This window comes from Xenia sp. Carnegie-2017, unplaced genomic scaffold (assembly GCF_021976095.1).
Source record: "Xenia sp. Carnegie-2017 unplaced genomic scaffold, XeniaSp_v1 HiC_scaffold_24, whole genome shotgun sequence".
Taxonomy (NCBI): domain Eukaryota; kingdom Metazoa; phylum Cnidaria; class Anthozoa; order Malacalcyonacea; family Xeniidae; genus Xenia; species Xenia sp. Carnegie-2017.
The window spans coordinates 10,729,669-10,749,924 of NW_025813487.1; the positions used below are offsets into that span (position 1 = coordinate 10,729,669).

Below are 20,256 nucleotides of genomic sequence, written 5' to 3' on the forward strand. Positions count from 1 at the left end.
TTTAACTTACCCATTGGCCAAACTTTTGTCACCACAAAACACAAATTATTTCAACCAAAATGAGTCAGAAAACTGCATGGGAAAATTCGATGATATAGACCGGATATAATTAAACTATACTAGATATAAATTCATAAATAGTGTGTAACAGAAATATACACAATGTATCTGTGATAATCCATATGAAACAAAAAGAATAGAATCTTATCTGGCGTCATTGAGTCTACCTATCTACCAGGCATCTTCAAAAGAAACTTTCACATTTACTGTTGCTTGCACTCGGGTGGATTTTCCTGCAAATATTGACAATAATATAGCAAACTATCACCACTGTAAAACTATAGATAGGCGCAAGCTGGAACTATCTAATGGTTTCGCGCACAATATGCACAAATAGGTTAAACCTGAGTCTGCCACACACGAGCTAAAAACTTACTCGTGCATGTCATCAGCTGAATTATTAAGACTAAGCAAAGTTATTCATTGTGACTAATTTCAAATCTACTATAACCATCTCCATTTATAATGGCACACTATAAATAAAAAATTGAAGACTTAGTGCGCAGGAAAATACATTGTTGATAGAAGGATATACTACCTGAATGCAGCAGGGTACAACCAAGCTTCAAGGCAAATTTTTGCGGGTAAACACATTAACCCAGGTTAAAACTGGTTTAACTTTTCCCATTTCAAGAAGTGGTGGTGTTTAAATGCAAAAAAGTCAACCAAGGTTAATTTGAACCTGGTTACGTATATTGTGTGAATTGGGCTTAGTGTGACGAGCTTTTGTTATAGGGTTCTCAGCTTAGCCTTAAGGAGCATGACGGACAACATAGCAAAAGGCATTGTTTCTGTACATACTCTAACATAGCACGAAATTTTATAATGAGAATAACTCCAGATTTTCAACAAAATCCTACATTTTTGAAACATAAAACAGCGTTTGTGTCAAACACAATCTGACAAAAGCAACGTTTATTGAGTTGTAGGTAAAGTTGTTTTGAAAAAACAAGAATCTGGTTCACTTTGTAAATCGGGTTGAAGCAAAATCTTTTTGCATCGGTTTCTCCTGAACAGGATAATTCTCAGTGATTTACAAACTTCGTTTCTTGAGGACGCATTTTCTGTTCTCTAGATACAATTCCAGATGTACGGTTTGATGAGCACAAAGTCAATTTCATTCTTCATCGGTTTGTGATTTTCTTTGTTTTCATTACATCAAGATGGATTCATACCGGGGAGAGGAACGACGGATGCATGTTTTGTGTTGAGGCAGCTGCAGGAGAAATTTTTGGAGAAGGACAGAGAATTGTATATGGTGTTTGTAGATTTGGAGAAGGCGTTTGATAGAGTTCCGAGAAAGGTGATCGAGTACGCGCTGCGTAAGAAAGGTGTGACAGAGAATATGGTTCGGGCAGTTATGGAGACTTATGAAGGTGTAGAGGCGGTGGTTACGGAGGAAGGTGTTAGATCTGGTGTTTTTGAGGTAAAAGTTGGTGTTCATCAAGGTTCAGTCTTGTCGCCGTTACTGCTTTGCTTGTGTGATGGATGTACTGACAGAGGAAGTGAGAAGAAAAGAAGGATGCTGGTGTTTGTTGTATGCAGATGACATTGTCTTGGTGGCGGAGTCGAAGCAGAAAGTCATGGAATGGTACCAAGAATGGAAAACGGCAATAGAAGTCAAGGGACTGAAAGTGAATGAGGCAAAGACGAAGGGCATGAGATGCTCGAGGCAGGTGGAGTGAAGGACAGTGATAAATAAGCCATGTGGTGTGTGGGAAAAGAGTTGGAGGAATTGATGTGTGGAAATGCAGTAGGTGGGTTCATGGAAGATGTTCAGGTGTCCGTGGTGCATTGACAAGAGTAACTGATTTGGAGTGCGGGACGTGTCGAAGTGGTGGGCGAGTCGCGATTGAACGGTTTGAACTGGGTGACGTGAGTTTGGAAGGTGTATCGGAATTTAAATATCTGGGCGATGTGTTAAATGATGGTGGAGGGTGCGAGCAAGCGGTGAGGAACAGAGTTCAAGCAGCGTGGTGGAGTTTTAGAGAGTTGTCGGGAATGTTGTGCGGAAAGTCGACTTCTTTGAAGCAGAAGGGAGAATTGTACAAGGCATGTGTTAGAAGTGTTTTGGGATATGGAGCAGAGTGTTGGGCGCCGAAAGCAGAGGACCTGAGAAGATTGGCGTCGACGGAAAGGAGAATGCTTAGATGATGTGTGTGTGTAACGTTGATGGATAGGATCTGAAGTGAAGAGATTAGAGAAAGAGTTGGTGTTGAGTGTATCGAGAATTGGGTAAGGCGCCAGCGTTTGAGGTGGTTTGGGCATGTGGAAAGGAGGAAGAAAGTGCTGAAATTCGTAGAACGTTGCATATGAATGTTGATGGAGTCCGCAAACGAGGTAGACTGAGAAAAGAGATGGACGGATGCTGTGAACAGTGATATGAAGGCGATGGGTATAACAAGAGATATGGCGAGATAGAGTTTGGCGTGGAAAAATTCATGGACTGGTCAACTTTCTGGCGGGATTAATACTGGCCGGTATACAAATGTTGTTTGTTTGTTTGTTGTTGTTACATCAAGAGATTCACATTAACAATATCGCAATACAGATTGCACTCGCAGGGCAATCTAGTTTACCCAGGAGTACATCAAACTGCTTTGCTAATGGGTACAAAATGATTTCGTCATTGTTTGCGCTTTTTGACATCTACTCTCTTGAATAATGCTTTTGTGCTCGAAGAATGCATTGTTTATAATAACATATGGTTATAAGTCGCATCTAATAGAATTGACTTAATTACATTTTACCATTTGGATGATGCCACTTGCCTGAGATTTAAAAAGACTGCTGAGAAGAGTTCAAAAAATGTTTTACAGTGTAACGATAAATATGCTGTGATCTTGAAGATTGTTTCCCGTACATGTGTTTTTCAAGAGTTTTTGCATTAACACACCGTTACATACGTGGCTTTACTTCTTAGTTCTTACAGCACTTCACCTTGCTTTCGCTGGCAAATTTCTCCATTTGGCTATCAAGAAAGGCAGATTTCAGTCAGCTATTATTGTAATCTTAAATGATGCACATATTAATTATGAGCTTCCATCGCTCTTAAAAGGAATCTGATTGAGAAACATGGAAAAGTATGAGTGATCACATGTGTTAGTGAGAAAGGAAGATTTACTGAGATCATTCACAACTATCACTACAACGATTATCCTCATCAATTAATTTGTCAACAGTAAAAACTGTTGAATTGATATAATGATGCTGTGAATCGATATAATGATGATTACAATGTTTGATATTTGGATTGTTTCTACCAGAAAGACACTGCAAAATGTTTCAAAGATGTGTCAATTTAATAATTTAAATCATTCATTTTGTACGGCGAAAATAGTACACATACATCAAGTGAACTCATTTGCTCATTACAAACTTGATTCATGATTCAACTGAATAAGTCTTGAATTTTTTCTGATCAACGATGTTTATCCATACAATTTTCTATTTTAGCATTTTGTGTCATGCCATGAAGGCACCCAACTCTGTCATATTTCGAGCACGTAATTTTTTTCTTTTTGCTATCCACAAAACTGCGTTCTCTTCACAAAAGCATGCTGAATCACCATCATCAAAGCAACACGATAAAGTGATTCTTCTATGGCCTCAGCCATTATACTAACCTCATAAAGGCTTTTTCTAGTTGATATGCATGAAAACTAAAGTTCTCCATTATGCCAACAGTTATAGCCTAACTTTTAACAGTCACTCATTTTCATTAGCCCACGCATCTCCCTTTCTTCCATTTTTCAATACTTACTTTATACAGTTTAAACTGCCAACTTTATTCTTCATGGCGTGTTCACTGCACTCTTGTCTGTTTGGTATACATTGTTCACCATATTATGCTTTCCACAACAGCTTGTGTTTCTACTGTCAACAACAGCTTTTACTTGACGTACTGTAAAACAAGCTTCATGAAGCATCCATGCAAGGATTAACTATCTTCGACATCACTCAGATCATCTTCAACTCTTTAAAAATATAGGCCTTGCATTTGGGATAGCAACTTAAATATCTTTTTCTTCCTTCTCTTTCGCTCATACTGATTGATACTTTCGTTCCTTTTTGATGTTAAAATGAATTAACATTCATTTTTGTACAGCAGTATAAAGTGAAGAGGTTTCTGTTTTTGACAAGTTTTGCTCATGAATTTGCACATGAAAAGCCAGGCAGAGAGGCAGTGACAATAGCAGCATCAAGCACACGAAGAGTTGATTTATACGCACGCTTCTAACTGATCACTGCATTGAAAAAAGGTTTACGCTTTACAATTACATGGTAATGCTAAAAATTTATAGTACCTTTGTTGACTATTCTCTCCAAAGAGAAATGGAAGAAAAAATGCACGACTAAGTGGTCCCTCAGTAGGTAATGGCAGGAACTATTTAAATACTTTTATCGGCGTCATGTGTAAATTACTTTACACTTTCTGTAACTTGATATTCAACCGTTACATCGCTATTTATAACCAAATTGACCAGAAAATCAACAGGTAAACTCGATATTAACTTTATATCGTTTTAAGTGTGTTAAATGTCTATATTGTTAATAAACTATTAAGTGTACATCCTTTAAGAGTTTTAAAGTGTACAACTTTATATGTGTACTGCAATAAATAAGAAAAGTAGAGCTGCATGGCTAAAACTGCAAGATGCCTTTAAGTCATCATTAGACCACGAAGTGATTGTTAGTCAATTGTTATAAAATGAAACACAATGACAGTTTGTATGAAAGGCCTCACGCTACTGCTAAATTCTTTGAAGCATAAATAACAATTGGGCTTTTATACTTTTCTGCACATATAGCCTGGCTTTGCATTGTATACTTTTCTTGGAGTAAATAGTTAACTTGCACAAATTAAAACACATGTAGGTGAAGTTAAAATGGACTAAAAAAATACATGTACAGTTGTCAGCTTTAGACGCAGTGGGCATACATTCTCGGAATATTGTTCAATGTTCATATAGTCGATTATGAGGACTATAATTTCGTAATTTTTCCTTGGCTTCATCAAAATTATTGCAAAAAAATTTCATAGCATGTTGCATTTGGTCTCCAATTGTTCTAAATTGTGGCTGTATAGTAACGCACAGCAACGCTTGACGAAAACCAGCTTTACTTTTTTCAGGTTCAATCTGAGTTTTCCTTTGATAGAGCGGTAACGTGATGTCAAACGGTTTTTGTGCATTAGCAAATACTTTGCACGTTCGCATATTTACCTATTAGGAACCATCAGCCATTTGTACAATCAAAATAATTATTTCATAAAATCGATTAATCAATGTTGTTACATTACCCTAACCTTTTAAAGCTATCGTTGTAAACCATGTTGGATATTAATCACAATATTTCAAAACGGAAGTGGAAACTTTGCGCAAAGTTTACTGCATTCAATCGCATACAGTATTCGCTAAACTACATTAACAACACGAAATCTGTTGCTCTAAAGTTTCAAAGGCACAGGAAGTTCGCATTACGTCAGGTGAATTATTTCAATGTATGTGTTTCCATAAATAAACTTCTATAGAAAAAATTACTTAACTTGCATTTCGCTATTTTGACGTCTTTAAACGTCAAACTCAACAATAAATGAATTAACTAACAAAGTGCACCAACCTCCGAAGGTTTATAATCTGGATCTTCTTCATCATCTTCATCTCGTTGCATATCATCGTCGTCGTCGTCATCGTCATCATCCTGATCGTTCAAAATATAAAGGAATTTAAGTTTAGTAAAAACTGGTATAGTTACTGTATGCATTGTAATGTAGAGTGCAAATATTTTTTGTTAAAGAGGTTAGTGTCTTTAAGTAAAGTAATTCATTCATTCATTCGTTTAACTAGTTTATCAATTGAAAGAACGATAGAACAATATAAGCCTGGTACACCATTTTGTCGTAAAAAAAAGAAAGACAAAAAAGAAAAGAGAATTTTGTCATGTACGTTGACGTGGTTGATAGGCACGAATGTCTCTAGCTATATATATTCTTGTTTTATCATGTAAATTTAAGTAAAATATGTAGGCGCTAACATCTCGAAAGGAAAACGAGGTTTTAAGATACAATTTTAAACAACCTCTTCGTCAAGTCGTCAAACTAAAAGAGAAAAAGAGAAAAACGCTTATTGAATGCATGATTAGAAGCTAGAGAGAAACTTCAACAGGTAAATCGTTAAATAATTTTCATCACCTCGTCCAACGCTTCCCCAGTAAAAAACAAAACAGCCTAAATGACAAAAAAAATCATCTAGAACAAGTGCAGATACCACGGAGCAATTCATTGGAGGAATGAGAAGATGCCATCTTTCCAAAATTAAACTCTTAAATTGAATGTTGATTGCATGAATGCTAAAGAATATTTTGCAGACAGCATTATACCCTTGAGCAGGTGCAATAACGGCCTTCGGTCTCGAGCTTGCACTGATCTGCTCACGAGTTCTCCCGAAGGTCTCATCGGTTTGTAAGCCTGTGCAAACACAGTAAACATCTTTTATTTCTAAAACGAATTATTGCTGAGCGTAATTGCATAAATAGCTATAGTTAGATCAAGGCAATTTACGTTTTCCACCGCAAGACTTTATAATGAGCAAGTGACAAATTTCCCAGATATTATGATAAAATTTTACGATGAGAAAAGTTCTCAAATCAAGAGAATTCAAAATTATCAAAAAATAAAAAGGTGAAAATAAAGGTCAAAAATGTGATTAAGATACGGAGACGTGAATGGCCATATGTATTTGGCGTCAAATTTATTGTGGAGATGTTTTGCCGGTGAGAGTCAGGATTAGAGATAGGATTCAAAATAAAATGAAATAAGAATACCTTGGAATAAGCCTCTCACGAAAGTAATGGCCTATCTCAAAATCAGATTCCAACAATTGCTCCATGTCTTCATCCTAAAGAAAGAATATGAACAAACATTGAACATTTGACAAATAATAGTTCGTTGAATACATAATCATTAAAAATTAGCAGGCAGCGGGCTACAATCCCCATCCTCTTTCTATTTCCACTGTCCACCACATTTAAAAAGTTATGAAGAAATTTCTTTAGATGATTAGTTTTCGGTATGTATAAATTATGTATAAGATAAATCAGCTATCTTTCAATTTATGTATGCATACCATTTCTCCATCTTCAGGAACTGCAAAAGATAAAATATTTTAAAACACATTAATACCATTGATATGTATATTAGACTGATAACGCATCTCTTGTGAAAATTGAAGCCGGAAGTTCGGTCATTTGCTACTGGCTTCATGGGGTATCGGTCCCACTTTACTATACTTTGTATACAAAATCACAGCCGCTTTTATTCCTTTTACAAACTTCAGATTAAGGCAAAATTTTCACGAGATGTACAGGAAACTGGTAGAGAATTTTAACCCTAAAGCTCTGTTTTCTTGGCTTTGTAACGACTGAAAAATAAGATGGCAAGTTGTATTGAAATTTGAATGTTGAAGGTGACGAGGACAATTTCTGTTGTGCGAGGCATTTTAGAAAATAAATACTTAAATTACAACAGCACGAACAAAGGTATTCACATGTTCAATATATTCATCGATATTGAAGTTGATCATAAAGTAACTGGTTGAAAACTTTGCTTCGCTTAATGACAACAGAGCATATTTTGATGATGTACGTCTTGTAGAGTTTGATGATACCGTTTTCAACTTACTATTGTTCATCAACATGTCTTTCTGTTTATTTTCTATGTCGATTTGTTTTGTTTCTTCACTGATATAATAAAGACGTAATTTGAAATTATTATGATATTAGCGATGTGAACAAAGTATAATAATAATATTTTTTGTTATAAGTTCTTAATACTTATTTTTCTTTTCCTTTTTTGTAAATATTTTATAATTTTGTAACTAAATCATAATCCTATTCATTGTAATTAATTTATTCATATCATATTACGTATCATATTACTTAACACTAACCATTCTGCACTGAAGATGGCATTCTGATAATGTCGAAACATGTTTACTTTCAAAAAATCGTCGTTTTCTCAAGTGTTTTTTAGAATAACAAAGTGTTGTTAAAAAAGTAAATTTGTAACAATCTTCCATAAACATCATTGCAGATGAAATTTTAGTAGCAGTAGTAGGATTCTGTAATTTTTCCACATTTATTAAGAAGCACCAGCATCATATAATCTCCAGTTTGTTTCAAAACAATTCAGGTCGACCTTGTACCATCTCAATTTTCTGCCATTATAAAGCCATGAAGACAAACTTTTTAGAATTATATATCTTTGCCGGTCGTTTTGTCCCTTTCATAAAATTTTGCTCGAATCAAAGTTTGTAGAACGAATAAAAACGCAAAAACTGTGATTTTGTAATACAAAAGAATAATAAAGTGGGACCGATGCCCCCCCACGAAGGTCATAAGCAAATGAGCCAACTTCCTGCTTCAATTATCGTACTATATTTTATACATGGTGCGTTATCCAGTGTAATATACATATCAGTGATTAATACACAGTACATATCAGTGATTAATACACAGTACAAAAATTCCATCTTAATGGGCTTTTTGGGCCTAGAAGTAGGTGACCTCGCGCTGGAAGTGACGTAATAAGGAGAAAAAGCAGTTCGAGTTTTCAGCGTTTTGTTCTATTATTCGCTCAAAAGATGTTGTCAAACTATACACATATGCACACATTTGTTCTGCAGGTTTTTAAGAAGTTTTACTATAACAGCTTTATGTTTTACTATAAACCTGTATAATGAAAGCTATATCTTCAATGCATGTGTTCTCCTTTTTACATCACATCCTTTGCGAAGTCAATCTACACTTATAGGCAACAAAAACCAATGAAGATAAAATTTTCGATGTATAAAATATATTATAAATATTCTTAAATTCAATTTAAGTATCTAAAAAAGTTATTTCCTCACTCTGGTAAAACCATCTGTTAAAATACAAATTTTACACATGCAATAATCGAAAAAGATTTTATAAACAATACCTTCGGGTGGTGCAAAAAAATTAAAGAACGAATCGTTCTTGACGGTTTTATTGACGAATTTTGGTTGTCCTTTTCCTGTCAAATTTAACATAAATTTACAGATCTAAAACGAGTGGTGGATCTAATGTAAGTCAGAATACATTAAAAAATTTACTTTCAAAATTCGAAAAATTTATGAACCATATCCCAGATACGATCTCATAGAATCTCATCTTCAACTGACAGAAATATTTAAAAAACATTTAAGAACTAGAGATCCAAGGATAGTGCAAAGCTTCTTAGAAAAAATGTTTCTAAACATGGCAAATAAAATTAGTTTGAAGAAAGCTTAGTATCGAACCTTAGCGTTTTAAAAAAATGCTAAACTGAAATTTATTTCGAGAAGTGCTTATCAAAGGCTAAGCAGTTTGTTTTTTGACGAATAGCTAAAAATTTCTCCAAGATTGCATTAATAAATGTTAAGCTCTGGCCAAACGAGCGCAACATTTTCAGCCAACACCATCCAACTTTGTTGGAAGATGTTGTACGTTGTTGTGCCCTACTGGTTAAACGAAAACAACATTTTATATCATTGATGATTAAACATTACGCAATTCGAATAAATATGGCGGCCACTAATTTTGAAATTCATCGATATCACAAAATTTCTCGCTGTGCAGCTGCTTTATGTGTAGTAGAACTTCTACAGGAAAACAAAAGAGGTTGGATAAGAGGAAAACAAGACCATGGATGAAGAAAAGAAAGGAAAAGGGCTATTTTACCAACATTGTTAAGGAATTAAGGATGGAGGATACCGCAGGATATAAGAAATGATGCGAATGAGCTATGACGACTTTCAAACGTTATTACGATATATTGAAAAAGTCATAAATCGACAAAGTCATACAGTTTCTGACAAAGTCATATAGTACATGACTTTCTTATATTGTTCGAAAGCAATCCACAACTAATGCTTTCTTCATGGACAGTAATAGTGCACTTTATTTCTTGTAAAATATTCCTTACCGAGGCTTTCGAATTCAGACCAATTCACCAACACGTAGTGTATGAGTGTAGTTAGATCAGAAGTTCAGAGCAGGTTGCTAAATAATCAGCGCTAGCCAAGTACTTAGTAACTACAGCAATACGGTGAATTAAATACCAATATTCTTTACATTCTATATAAACTTGTCGCACAAAATGACGCATGCGCATTTAGATACTTCGCGAACAAAACAAAATTGGACTTAAAATTCATGAAATGTCACTAAACATGGAGAGACGACCGTATTTCGTTTATCTAAGACATTCATAATTGATGTTTGTGATATATATAACGAAGCTTATACCTATATAATATCTAGTATATCTAATGTTTAAATGGTGATAAATATGAACAGATTATAGCATCCATTTAATTTTTCTCAAAAAGCAATCTTAAAGGTGGCCTTTAGAAGACACACTGTTTTGTTGAACAAAAACCTTCAGCATATAATTTACTAAATAACATGGACAACAAAGTCGCATATTATTTACCTTTGTGTTTTTGTTTCTTTTTGATAACTTTAACGGTGACATTTTTGCCTTTCTTCCAGTCGATCGCACACCTAATGGTCAAGATGACATCAAACTTTAGGTACAAAATATGCGCGTTGCATTACATTAGGTTAATGGGATAAAGTTAGAGGAGTTTAGTTAGAGGGGTATGGTTAAAGGGGTAAAGATTGAGGAGTGAGAATAGAGAGTTGGGGAAAGAGGGGTGGGGAAAGATTGAGTAAGAGGAGTTAACTATGAGTGTATTTGCTTTAGAAATATTTTGATTGATGACGTTCAAATGACCAAATTGACAATTACGTACATGTTATCAGCATAACGGAAATTGAGCCAGGGAGTTTCATTCCATGTTTGTAGATCTAGAACGTCCAGATTGGTAGAGTCCTGAGAAGGATTGTTGAATTTGATGACCGACGTTTGGGCAAGCAAAACTTTACTTGACCCTGAAGACGACTATCGTTAAGGTTGTCCAAACATCATCAATGAACACAAATACAAACAGTCTTGCTCAAAACTCTACCAACCTCGAGCATTTACATCTACAAGCATACGTAGATTGGAAATTTTTCTCTATTTTCATACTCATGTATAATAAACAAACTCAACCAGTTTTTAAGCATTAATTTGAAATAGCGGTACAAAAAAAAATGCAAGACTTAAAAACCCGAATTGTTCATGATAAAATTAGACATTAACAAGAAAACAGTTTCGATCTCATATACCGTGCCAAATAAACACAAAGATGAAGGATAAAATAATAAATTATAAAGTTACTTGGTATACAACTTAATATAAAACACGGATATATGCTCCCTAAATTGATCGCTCTTTAAAATTACTAATAAAGAAAATATGTAGAAATAAATGTATAATCACCCAAATGTGCTAGAGATTTCTGGTCCTTCAAAAGCAAACGGCAAATCTTTATCGATTTCACAGGATAGCTTATACGTTTTCGTCAAAACCTTGAAAATGAAAAATGCCAAAATCTTCAAAAACATATTTTTGTTAATATTAAACTGAAATAGAAATGCATGACAAGTTGTTACCAAAATTCAATTCCAAAGTCAAACATTTCATGCGCCACGAGTTTTTTTTTTCTTTTAATGTGTTTAGAACGTGAAACGCGAGGGAGGAGAGAGAAGGGTGTAATATTCGTGACTCGAGATTAGAAATTACGCAATCGACAGTCAGCATGATATCACGTATATACACTACGTAAACAAACTCGTCCTTTTTTAAACAAAGTGTATTCTTTTAAAGAAAATAATTCAAATACTTAAAAATAATTGATATATTAATTCTTGTGAGTTTTGAGCATATCGTACGAAAGGAAAGCATAACATATTTAGCGAAAAAAATCTAAATTCGTCAACGACACATGATATACGTAATTACGTAAAGCTGATTCAAATCCTTAAAATGTTTATGAAACCAAATTTTACCATGAAATTTTCTGCAATGTAAAGATGGTTTAAAATTATCTAATAGCTATATTCCTCAATCGAGCTCATGACTTACCATTAGCATTGGCAAATAATACAATTTTATAGACAGTCAGCATTGGAATATTTAACTATGGCACCTTTACAAATAGTCATCTTTATACATCTTCATTAAACTGTTGTCTTCATGCATAAAATTTTCTTACAAAAATTGATGATCTTTAAATTGTTAACTTAAATATCGCATGGAAAAAGTAAAATAGGTCAATTTTATACTAAGGAGTTCACAAAGTCATTTCAAATAGTCTTTGTAATACAACCAAATGATTCGGTTACAAAATTTCTTGTTATAAACACTTTAATGAAGGCCACTAACCATAGGAGTTCTTCAATTTAAAAGCAGTTTGCAAGTTCTTACGTGTTGTTGAATTTTCAGCAAAAGATATCAAACTGCAGAAACTTAAAAATTTCAACTTACAGAATTGTTGAAATATGCGTTGGGAGCAAAGTGAAATTCCAAGACAAAACCCTAAAATGCAGGAAAACGTCAGTGAGGAAATGTCATTAAATTTTTTTTAATGACAAACGCATATAATCTGATAAAGGAGGTTGCATTGAAACCTCGAACGGAAATTTTCTTGGTGCAGTAAATTGCAAAAAGAATCAATCTAGAATTTGATTGCCAAGCTACGTCGTTCCACACACCATATCTTTTCTTTTCATCGCACTCTTCGCTTTGTTCAGACGATTTCTCTTCATCAATGAATTTCAAAACAATATTTGTCAAACTCTTTAAAATTGGTTCATCGTGTTCCTAAAAAAACAAGAAGGTAAAATACGAGTTACCCAGACTTTTCCTACATCTTAAGATAAATAGTAGCCATACTACGTCAAAAGCAGTGAACTATACCATTTAAGAAGTCTTATAAAAAGTTGGGTTCTAGTACTTAGTAAACAAGTCATCTAGCATCTCGCAAGTAATACGAAAAATCCACAACAGTTTAAATGGTTCCATGCGCTAATAGCATATATTCAATTTGGGCCGGTTCGATGTTCGGGTGATATAAATGGCAGTGGCAAAGCCTTTGAAAAAAACTTCTACTAATAAAATGTTAATTTTTCTGAAAAATCTTCATTGATTTCAATGCTGAGAAAGCTAGCCACCAAATTGTTTTTGAAGTAAATGAAGTCAATATGCAAAAATATATTTGCATAATAGTAGGACTAAAGAAGACGCAAGTTCAGGCGTACGCTCGTGCTCAGGTGATCAAAATTTCCGTGTTTGGATGGAGAGATCAAAACAATCATGTAAGGAAAACACGAGCCATGTGTTTGTATCTAACCACCTATAACCATTACGTTCACAGTTTTATTAGAAAATAACAATAGGGTAGTGTTGCAAATATATTTAAAGAAGCGCACGAGTAAAAAAGGGTTGTTTTCGCGACAAATGGATGGACTCAAACTTAACTGTTAAGGGCCGTTCACATGATCCGGTTGTTTCGGTTCGGACTATTGGCTGCTTATTCAGACGGTCCGATAATTTTGTTGAGATTTATATTCGTTTGATATTTATAGTCATTTGAAAAGCCATTCGTGCTATTCAGCATACAATTATCGATATATTTTTCGTATTTTGTTCTTGTTTCCAAGTCTTTTCAAATCTATGTAATTAGGCTGGTCGGCCTCCTTTGATCTTGTCAGATGAAAATAGAGCAAGTTCTACAGTATTTCCATCCGATTTTTCAGACTGACGGATCCGACTGTCGGAGGCTCACTTTTACGCGTAAACACGATCCGTTTCTTAGGATCAAAAAAAATTGGATCCGACAAATCGGATAGTGTGAACGGGTCTTGATATGGGGCTGATTGCTAACTTTTACCTGAATCATGTCGGCAATATGTTCAATGTTTTTCATCGCTGTCAGCCAAAATTCAGGAATACCAGAGACATTTTCTGTTGGTAAAACATGAAAAATATTTCGTTAGTTCGATTCAAATGGCTGAAGAAATCGTCTAAAGTTACGATCGATTTGAATTAGGCCAAAAAAAAAATAGTTTGCATTTTAATCTTTGCAATAACTTCATGAACATTAACTCTTCGATAATTTTATTAAACCTCTTTTTAATTTTAGCCAAGAATTTTATTTTAATTGCCATTGGAAAATTCTGAAAGTGTGCACCATTACAGTGAACACAAATGCTTTTCCTTTGTAGATTAATATTTTGTGTGAGACTGGCCACCCTACTGCACTCCCTCTTGTCAATGGTAGGAGGGGGCAAACCTTTCCACACTCCATTACCAAAATTTGTGAAAATTGGACTTCGACGTCGGTTGTAAATTTATTGATATGTTTCAAAATGGCTGATATTTTTATTAGTCGTAATATCTCAACAGTTACACGATCTCACATATCAACAGCATCTCTACAGTGATTTTGAGCACTATATAGCCAAATTGAATAAGCACATTATCCGCCCGTTCAAAGTTTATGATAACAGATTTTGCCTATTTAATTCATGAACACGAGCCGGGATAACACACGAACTGTGGTGTAAAAGACAAATCTATACATGTGAGAATATATGATCAACTAGACATTTAAAACCTCTCGTCAATGTAAAGTAGGGAAAGCAAGTAATAAGCGTCTGGGCTGCCCATGGTGTCATAAAACTTTTATTTAGTTTAAAAAACAGTGCTCAAAAATAATATTTTTTAATCATAACTCGAGCAATTTGACAACATAGAGCAATTACATTTCTTTTTACCTGAAAGACTTTCCGATTCAGTTTTATTTTCTTCCAGCGTTGCTTTATCTTTCAGCTCATTCTGCTTGAAAAAAACGCAAATTGTCTCTTAAAATTGGAAATTATTTAGTGAACAAAATATAGGGCAAAAAAATGTACATTGAATGAAAATACTTAAAAGCGAAGTGTCAAATACATAAAACGTACTAATTGTACTTGAATGACCTTGCATATGCGATATAGAAATTCAGATTTCAGAACTTGGACTTTATAAAGAAGTTTTTCTTTTGTTAATTTTAATGTTACGAACAAACTTCAGAATAAGAAATATAGTTACTGCTATGGTAATGGCGAGCGACAGACCGTACTTTATACTTTAAATTTACCAATATATCAAATTACTTCAGCCGCAAAATGTCACTTCACTTGGTTTTTCTTATTATACATTCTTTAACTGTTAAGTGATCAACCAAAAAATTCTCACTGATAATTTTTCTTCGTTTTCCCATCCTCTTTTCGTCTTCATTTTCACTATGCCATTCACATTCATCTTCGGTGGTTCATATTTACCATTAATGATCGATTCTCGCTAACACGAATAAAAATACAACATGACCAACGAAAATCAACTCCATTTTGTACAGGTAATAGTATGGTTTCGAGTGCGGCAGCAATTACTCCTGTAAGTTATTATTATATCGACCGCTTTAGTCGGATATATTTCTCACAACACCGTAAGCTTCCAAACACGAAGCTAAAACAGAGTAGCTTCTTTATGTTTGTATTTTTATAAACGTTTTGCCAATCCTGTTGCAGTGCCAAAAACAGTGCAATTTATTTTTGAAAACTGTGCCCCGGGGCTGATTTGTTACTCAAATAAAGAAGTGGTCTAAGAGCCAATCAAAACAAAACATTTCAAAGGCGGAAAGTTAGCCACAACATTGTAAACCAGGCAATTACAATGGCTGGCTTAAATTTTAAGTAGATTTTTCTTTGACAACCGAGTCAACAGTTCACCCTTTGCAAGAAGTTTCTGGACATAAATACGAACATTGCTGAAAGTAAATTAGCTGTTCTAGCATAGCAGCGTGTGTGTGGAAGCTATGGTGTTGTCAACAAAAATATCTGACCAAATTGAGTAAAATACGGGCCAGTCGATATCAATGACTTGCCAGCTGAATTGTATGTACGCTAAAGTTAATAAATCAACTGAATTGAGATATTTTCGTGCATATTATTAATTGTCTTTATAAAATAAACACAATGAAACGCGTGCGCTACTTGGTTTAGAGTTTGCATTAGCCAGTGCAAAGCACATCTGAGCTCAACCAATCAAATCAATCTAAACAATCAATCAGTCAGAGAGAATTTGTAAATCGATCATGAATACATTTTACAGGAAAAATTAAAATGTTTGTCTTTTTTCGCGTTATTGTTATGTTATAAAAGAAATAAAAGATGTTTTTCGTGTTAGCATAGGCTTATGCAAGCCTCGGACACGTTTGTGAGAACTCTCGAGGTTGGCAACTCTCGACCTTCGGTCTGGCTTGCACTGATCTGCTCTCGAGTTCTCCAAAGGTCTCCTCGGTTTGCATAAGCCTGTGCAAACACAGTAAACATCTTTTATTTCTTAATTGAAAAACTCACTCGAGCATGTTTTTTCTAAAATGCACTCGAAATCATGCTATTACATTTACTTATCCACTACTATTTATTAAAAACTGTACTGCTCTAAGCCAATTAGAATGGAGAAATTTTTCATGAGTACATTAGAAAGAAAAAGTCCACAAAAACGTAAGATACGAGAATGGAAGACAAAACACAACATCATTCGCAGTGAAGAGAGTATACTGAGGCAGTAAGTTTTATATATGAAGCACTGGAGATGTAGAAAAAAGGCTGGAATGTACAAGGAATTAAGTTTAACATTAGATCCCTCTGAAGAAGAAAGTACATTAGGTATGTAAAGAATCGCATAACACAATATCCATTTGAAGATTCTAGCAGCAAATGTCGTTGGTTTAATACCTTATCAAAAAACGTCTTAAATTTGTCTGAATATTTACATTCCAAAGCATGGACATCTCGGTAGAACTCTGCTCGAGCTTTGACATGACACCTTTATTAAAAACGCAAATGTGAATGTAAAACATACGCATAGACTGCAATGGGCAAAACAGAATACACAACCCTAAACCCAGCAGTCAGGAGAATTTGCAGAACACTTAAAACGACAACGGAACACGGAAAAGATAACTTCATCAGATTCAAAATTTCACCACGAGCTTTTAGCATCTCATATTAGCCACTTCAAAACGTTTATGTTAAAATCCAGCCGCTGGAATCTTACTGTCAAAATTTACCCCTGTAATTCTATCTGTACCCGTGTTACAAATAAGTACATACACAGCCCAACAAATTTCACATTCATGGGAGTATGAACCAGCGGAGTGCCCCGAAAACGTAAAACAAATTAGTAATGCAAATAGTGCAACAGTTTTGTATAAAGACATGCAGTTCTTCATAGAACTAAATATGGCATATAGACGAATGAAACTAAAAAAAAATTCTGAAGTACGATATTTGTGTGCCAATATGGTCAGTTTCATTTTGTGAAAAATGCAACAATTTCCAAATGGGAGTTTCTAGCTACATTATTACACCGATTTTTTGCAGAGACATAGCATTACGTTGCTTTTTGTTGTCAAGACGATCAGGCAACCCTAATTTAGAATGGAGGCATCCCTCCAAAAATTATGCAGAGGCTACTTTTGGGAAGGCTAATGAGTGAGATTTGGAAGCCTGTTACCATGGCACATTCAAATTTAGTACAAAATTTTTACATTTTTGTGTGACCTCATAATGTAGATGATTTGAAGGTTCAGGAAATCAGAATTTCCTAAGCAATGCACTCAAATCTCTTAGACTAGAGGGTTCTCTATATCACGCCTTGTGCACTTGCAGCTAGCAACTGTACCACTCCCAAATTTGGCTATGGACATAAAAGGATGTCAATTTACTCAGCCAATTGATTTAAAACACAAAACCTTCATGTGATTATAAATTACTACAATGGTTGTTGGACATGTATGACAATTGGGCAAGTAAAGTACTGCCTCCCCCAAAATTTGAGACTCTATATGTCTTTGATCACATTTCATAGTTTAGGAATTGAAAGATGTTTACTGTGTTTGCACAGGCTTGTGCAAACCAAAGATATCTTTGGGAGAACGCGAGAGCTGATCAGTACAGGCCCAAGCCCAAAGATTTACCAATTAAGAAAAAAGTGGTTTAATTTAATTTTTTTAATTTTTCAATAAATTTGCTAGATAAGGATTGTGTGTGTAAACAGAAAAAGTCACTGGTATGCTCCTTTGAAGTGAATGCACTTTACAACACACACACACACACACACACAAACACAAGTGATAATGCAAACAAACTACAAGAAAAGGGCTTGGAGCATTAGAAGCATCCCTCCACATTTAATGTAACGCTAAATAGTTACTCAGAATTGCCATTTTCTCAACAAATTCAAAACCAAATTTTCATATCTCATTATTAACAACTTAGTACATCACATTATAAATTTGTTTTACCTGAATATTTTTAGTGCCTTTATTCTATCCTGAACCACTTTTGGCAAACTGAAATAACATGAAACTCAATCTTCAATAATGTACTTTAAAGGCAAAACCACATCATGCAATATCTAACTTTTACCAATGTTTCACATCCTTGATGTAAAAGGGGAAAAGGTTGCTACTTTTAGAAATTAATACAATGTGAGTATACATTTAAATAAGGCATAACAAATGATACAACTTTAAACATTAATCAAACTGAAGACAATGAAATACACAACAGGTATCTCCAAATAATTTATGCATTTCAATAATTAGGAATGATTATGTTACATTTGTAGCCATTATACTTTTAAGACTAAAGGCTTGCTTTTCATTATAAACAACTTAATAACAACCACAAAATTGCCAACCTTTCAATATATCCAGATGATGTTCCAATAACCCTTCCAAGTTGTGCTCTATCAATACATAATTCCACATGCATTGAATTAAACAAAACAAACAAACAAACAACATTTGTATACCGCCAGTATTTTTCTATGCCAAACGCCTCTATCTCTCGCCATATCTCTTTGTTATACCCATCGCTTCATATCACTGTTCACAGCATCCATCCACATCTCTTTCGGTCTACCCGCTTATGGACTCCATCAACATTCATATGCAACGTTTCTACTTAATTTCAGCACTTTCCTTCCACATGCCTAAAACCAATTCAAACGCTATGCTTTACCCAATTTCGATACACTCCAACACCAACTCTTTCTAATCTCTTCACTTTAAATCCCATCCATCAACGCTACACACATCATCCTAGCATTCTCCTTTCCGCCGACGCCAATCTCTTCAGGTCCTCTGCTTTCGCGCCCAACACTCTGCTCCATATCCCAAAACACTTCTAACACATGCCTTATACAATTCTCCCTTCTGCTTCAACGGTCGACTCTTCCGCACAACATTCCCCAAACTCTCTAAACTCACGCTTGCTTGAACTCTGTTCCTCACCGCTCTCACCTCCACCATCATTTAAATATATTGATAAATATAATTAATGTATAGCATTTCCTTTCAACGAAAGACTGACATAAAATTACATGTTTAATAAATGAAGTTTCCATATAGTTATAACTTGAAAGAACGTGAACTTACAGGGCAAAAAATAGCGCCAGTTTCAAGTTGTTATTCAATTTTCATCAAAATAATTAGTAATTAGTACATATTTTCACAAATGTATGAGCTTTTAAACAATGCAAAAAAGTTAAAAAGAATCTTCAATTTTCTAACATTAATTTTTACATCCCCAATTCTTCCAATAGTGTTGAGATTTGCAAACATAGCTGCTAATTTTAACCAAGCATTATCAAAATTGTTTTAAATAAATGGTTTGAACCTGGGAGTGTTGTAACATGCTGGTGAATGAAGATCGCCCAGGTTAGTAGGCAAAACAAAATTATTCACAAACACAAAATTATTTTTACCAGCAGATAACCTGTGGATTTTGCATCATGTTTTGTAAACAATAGTGTCTTCTAAAGAACCACATATTTTTGTGTTAAAATGCAAATAATATGTTTTGCATTTGATCTAATGACATTCATTTTGACACATACTAAAGACATACACAAGTTAAAACAACCATAACACTGAATTACTAACTAAAAATCATGGCAAAGTTTGGTCTGATAGACTAACATTGTTCTCAAGGCAAAACATAGAGGGGGAATCTATAGTAGAAAGTCAGTCCCAATTGCCACAAGAGATTTCCGCAAATCTGATAAATGTGTGTTTCAAGTTACTGCATGGTGCATGCACATTGTTGGCTGTGCAGCTTTGTAATGGGCCTAATGACGCTTACAAACAGCAGTTGGCTCTGGCTTCGTTGAATATTGAAAGTAATACTGAA

General features: G+C 34.5%; 1 protein-coding gene across 1 annotated transcript; it reads right to left on the bottom strand.

Annotated features, from left to right (window-relative positions):
* Positions 1–85: 85 nt before the first annotated feature.
* LOC124452125 (nucleosome assembly protein 1-like 1-A) lies at positions 86–19,237 on the bottom strand. Its single transcript, XM_047002713.1, is given in 22 exon segments — positions 86–293; positions 5,683–5,763; positions 6,097–6,106; positions 6,141–6,160; positions 6,254–6,291; positions 6,887–6,959; positions 7,188–7,207; positions 9,041–9,115; positions 10,556–10,626; positions 11,450–11,538; positions 12,497–12,541; positions 12,543–12,547; positions 12,724–12,832; positions 13,902–13,975; positions 14,788–14,851; positions 15,251–15,283; positions 15,285–15,322; positions 15,325–15,355; positions 16,795–16,885; positions 18,366–18,413; positions 18,764–18,811; positions 19,161–19,237. Coding segments are annotated over 22 exon segments (1,170 nt in total). The 3' UTR covers positions 86–263.
* Between the last annotated feature and the right edge of the window lie 1,019 nt (positions 19,238–20,256).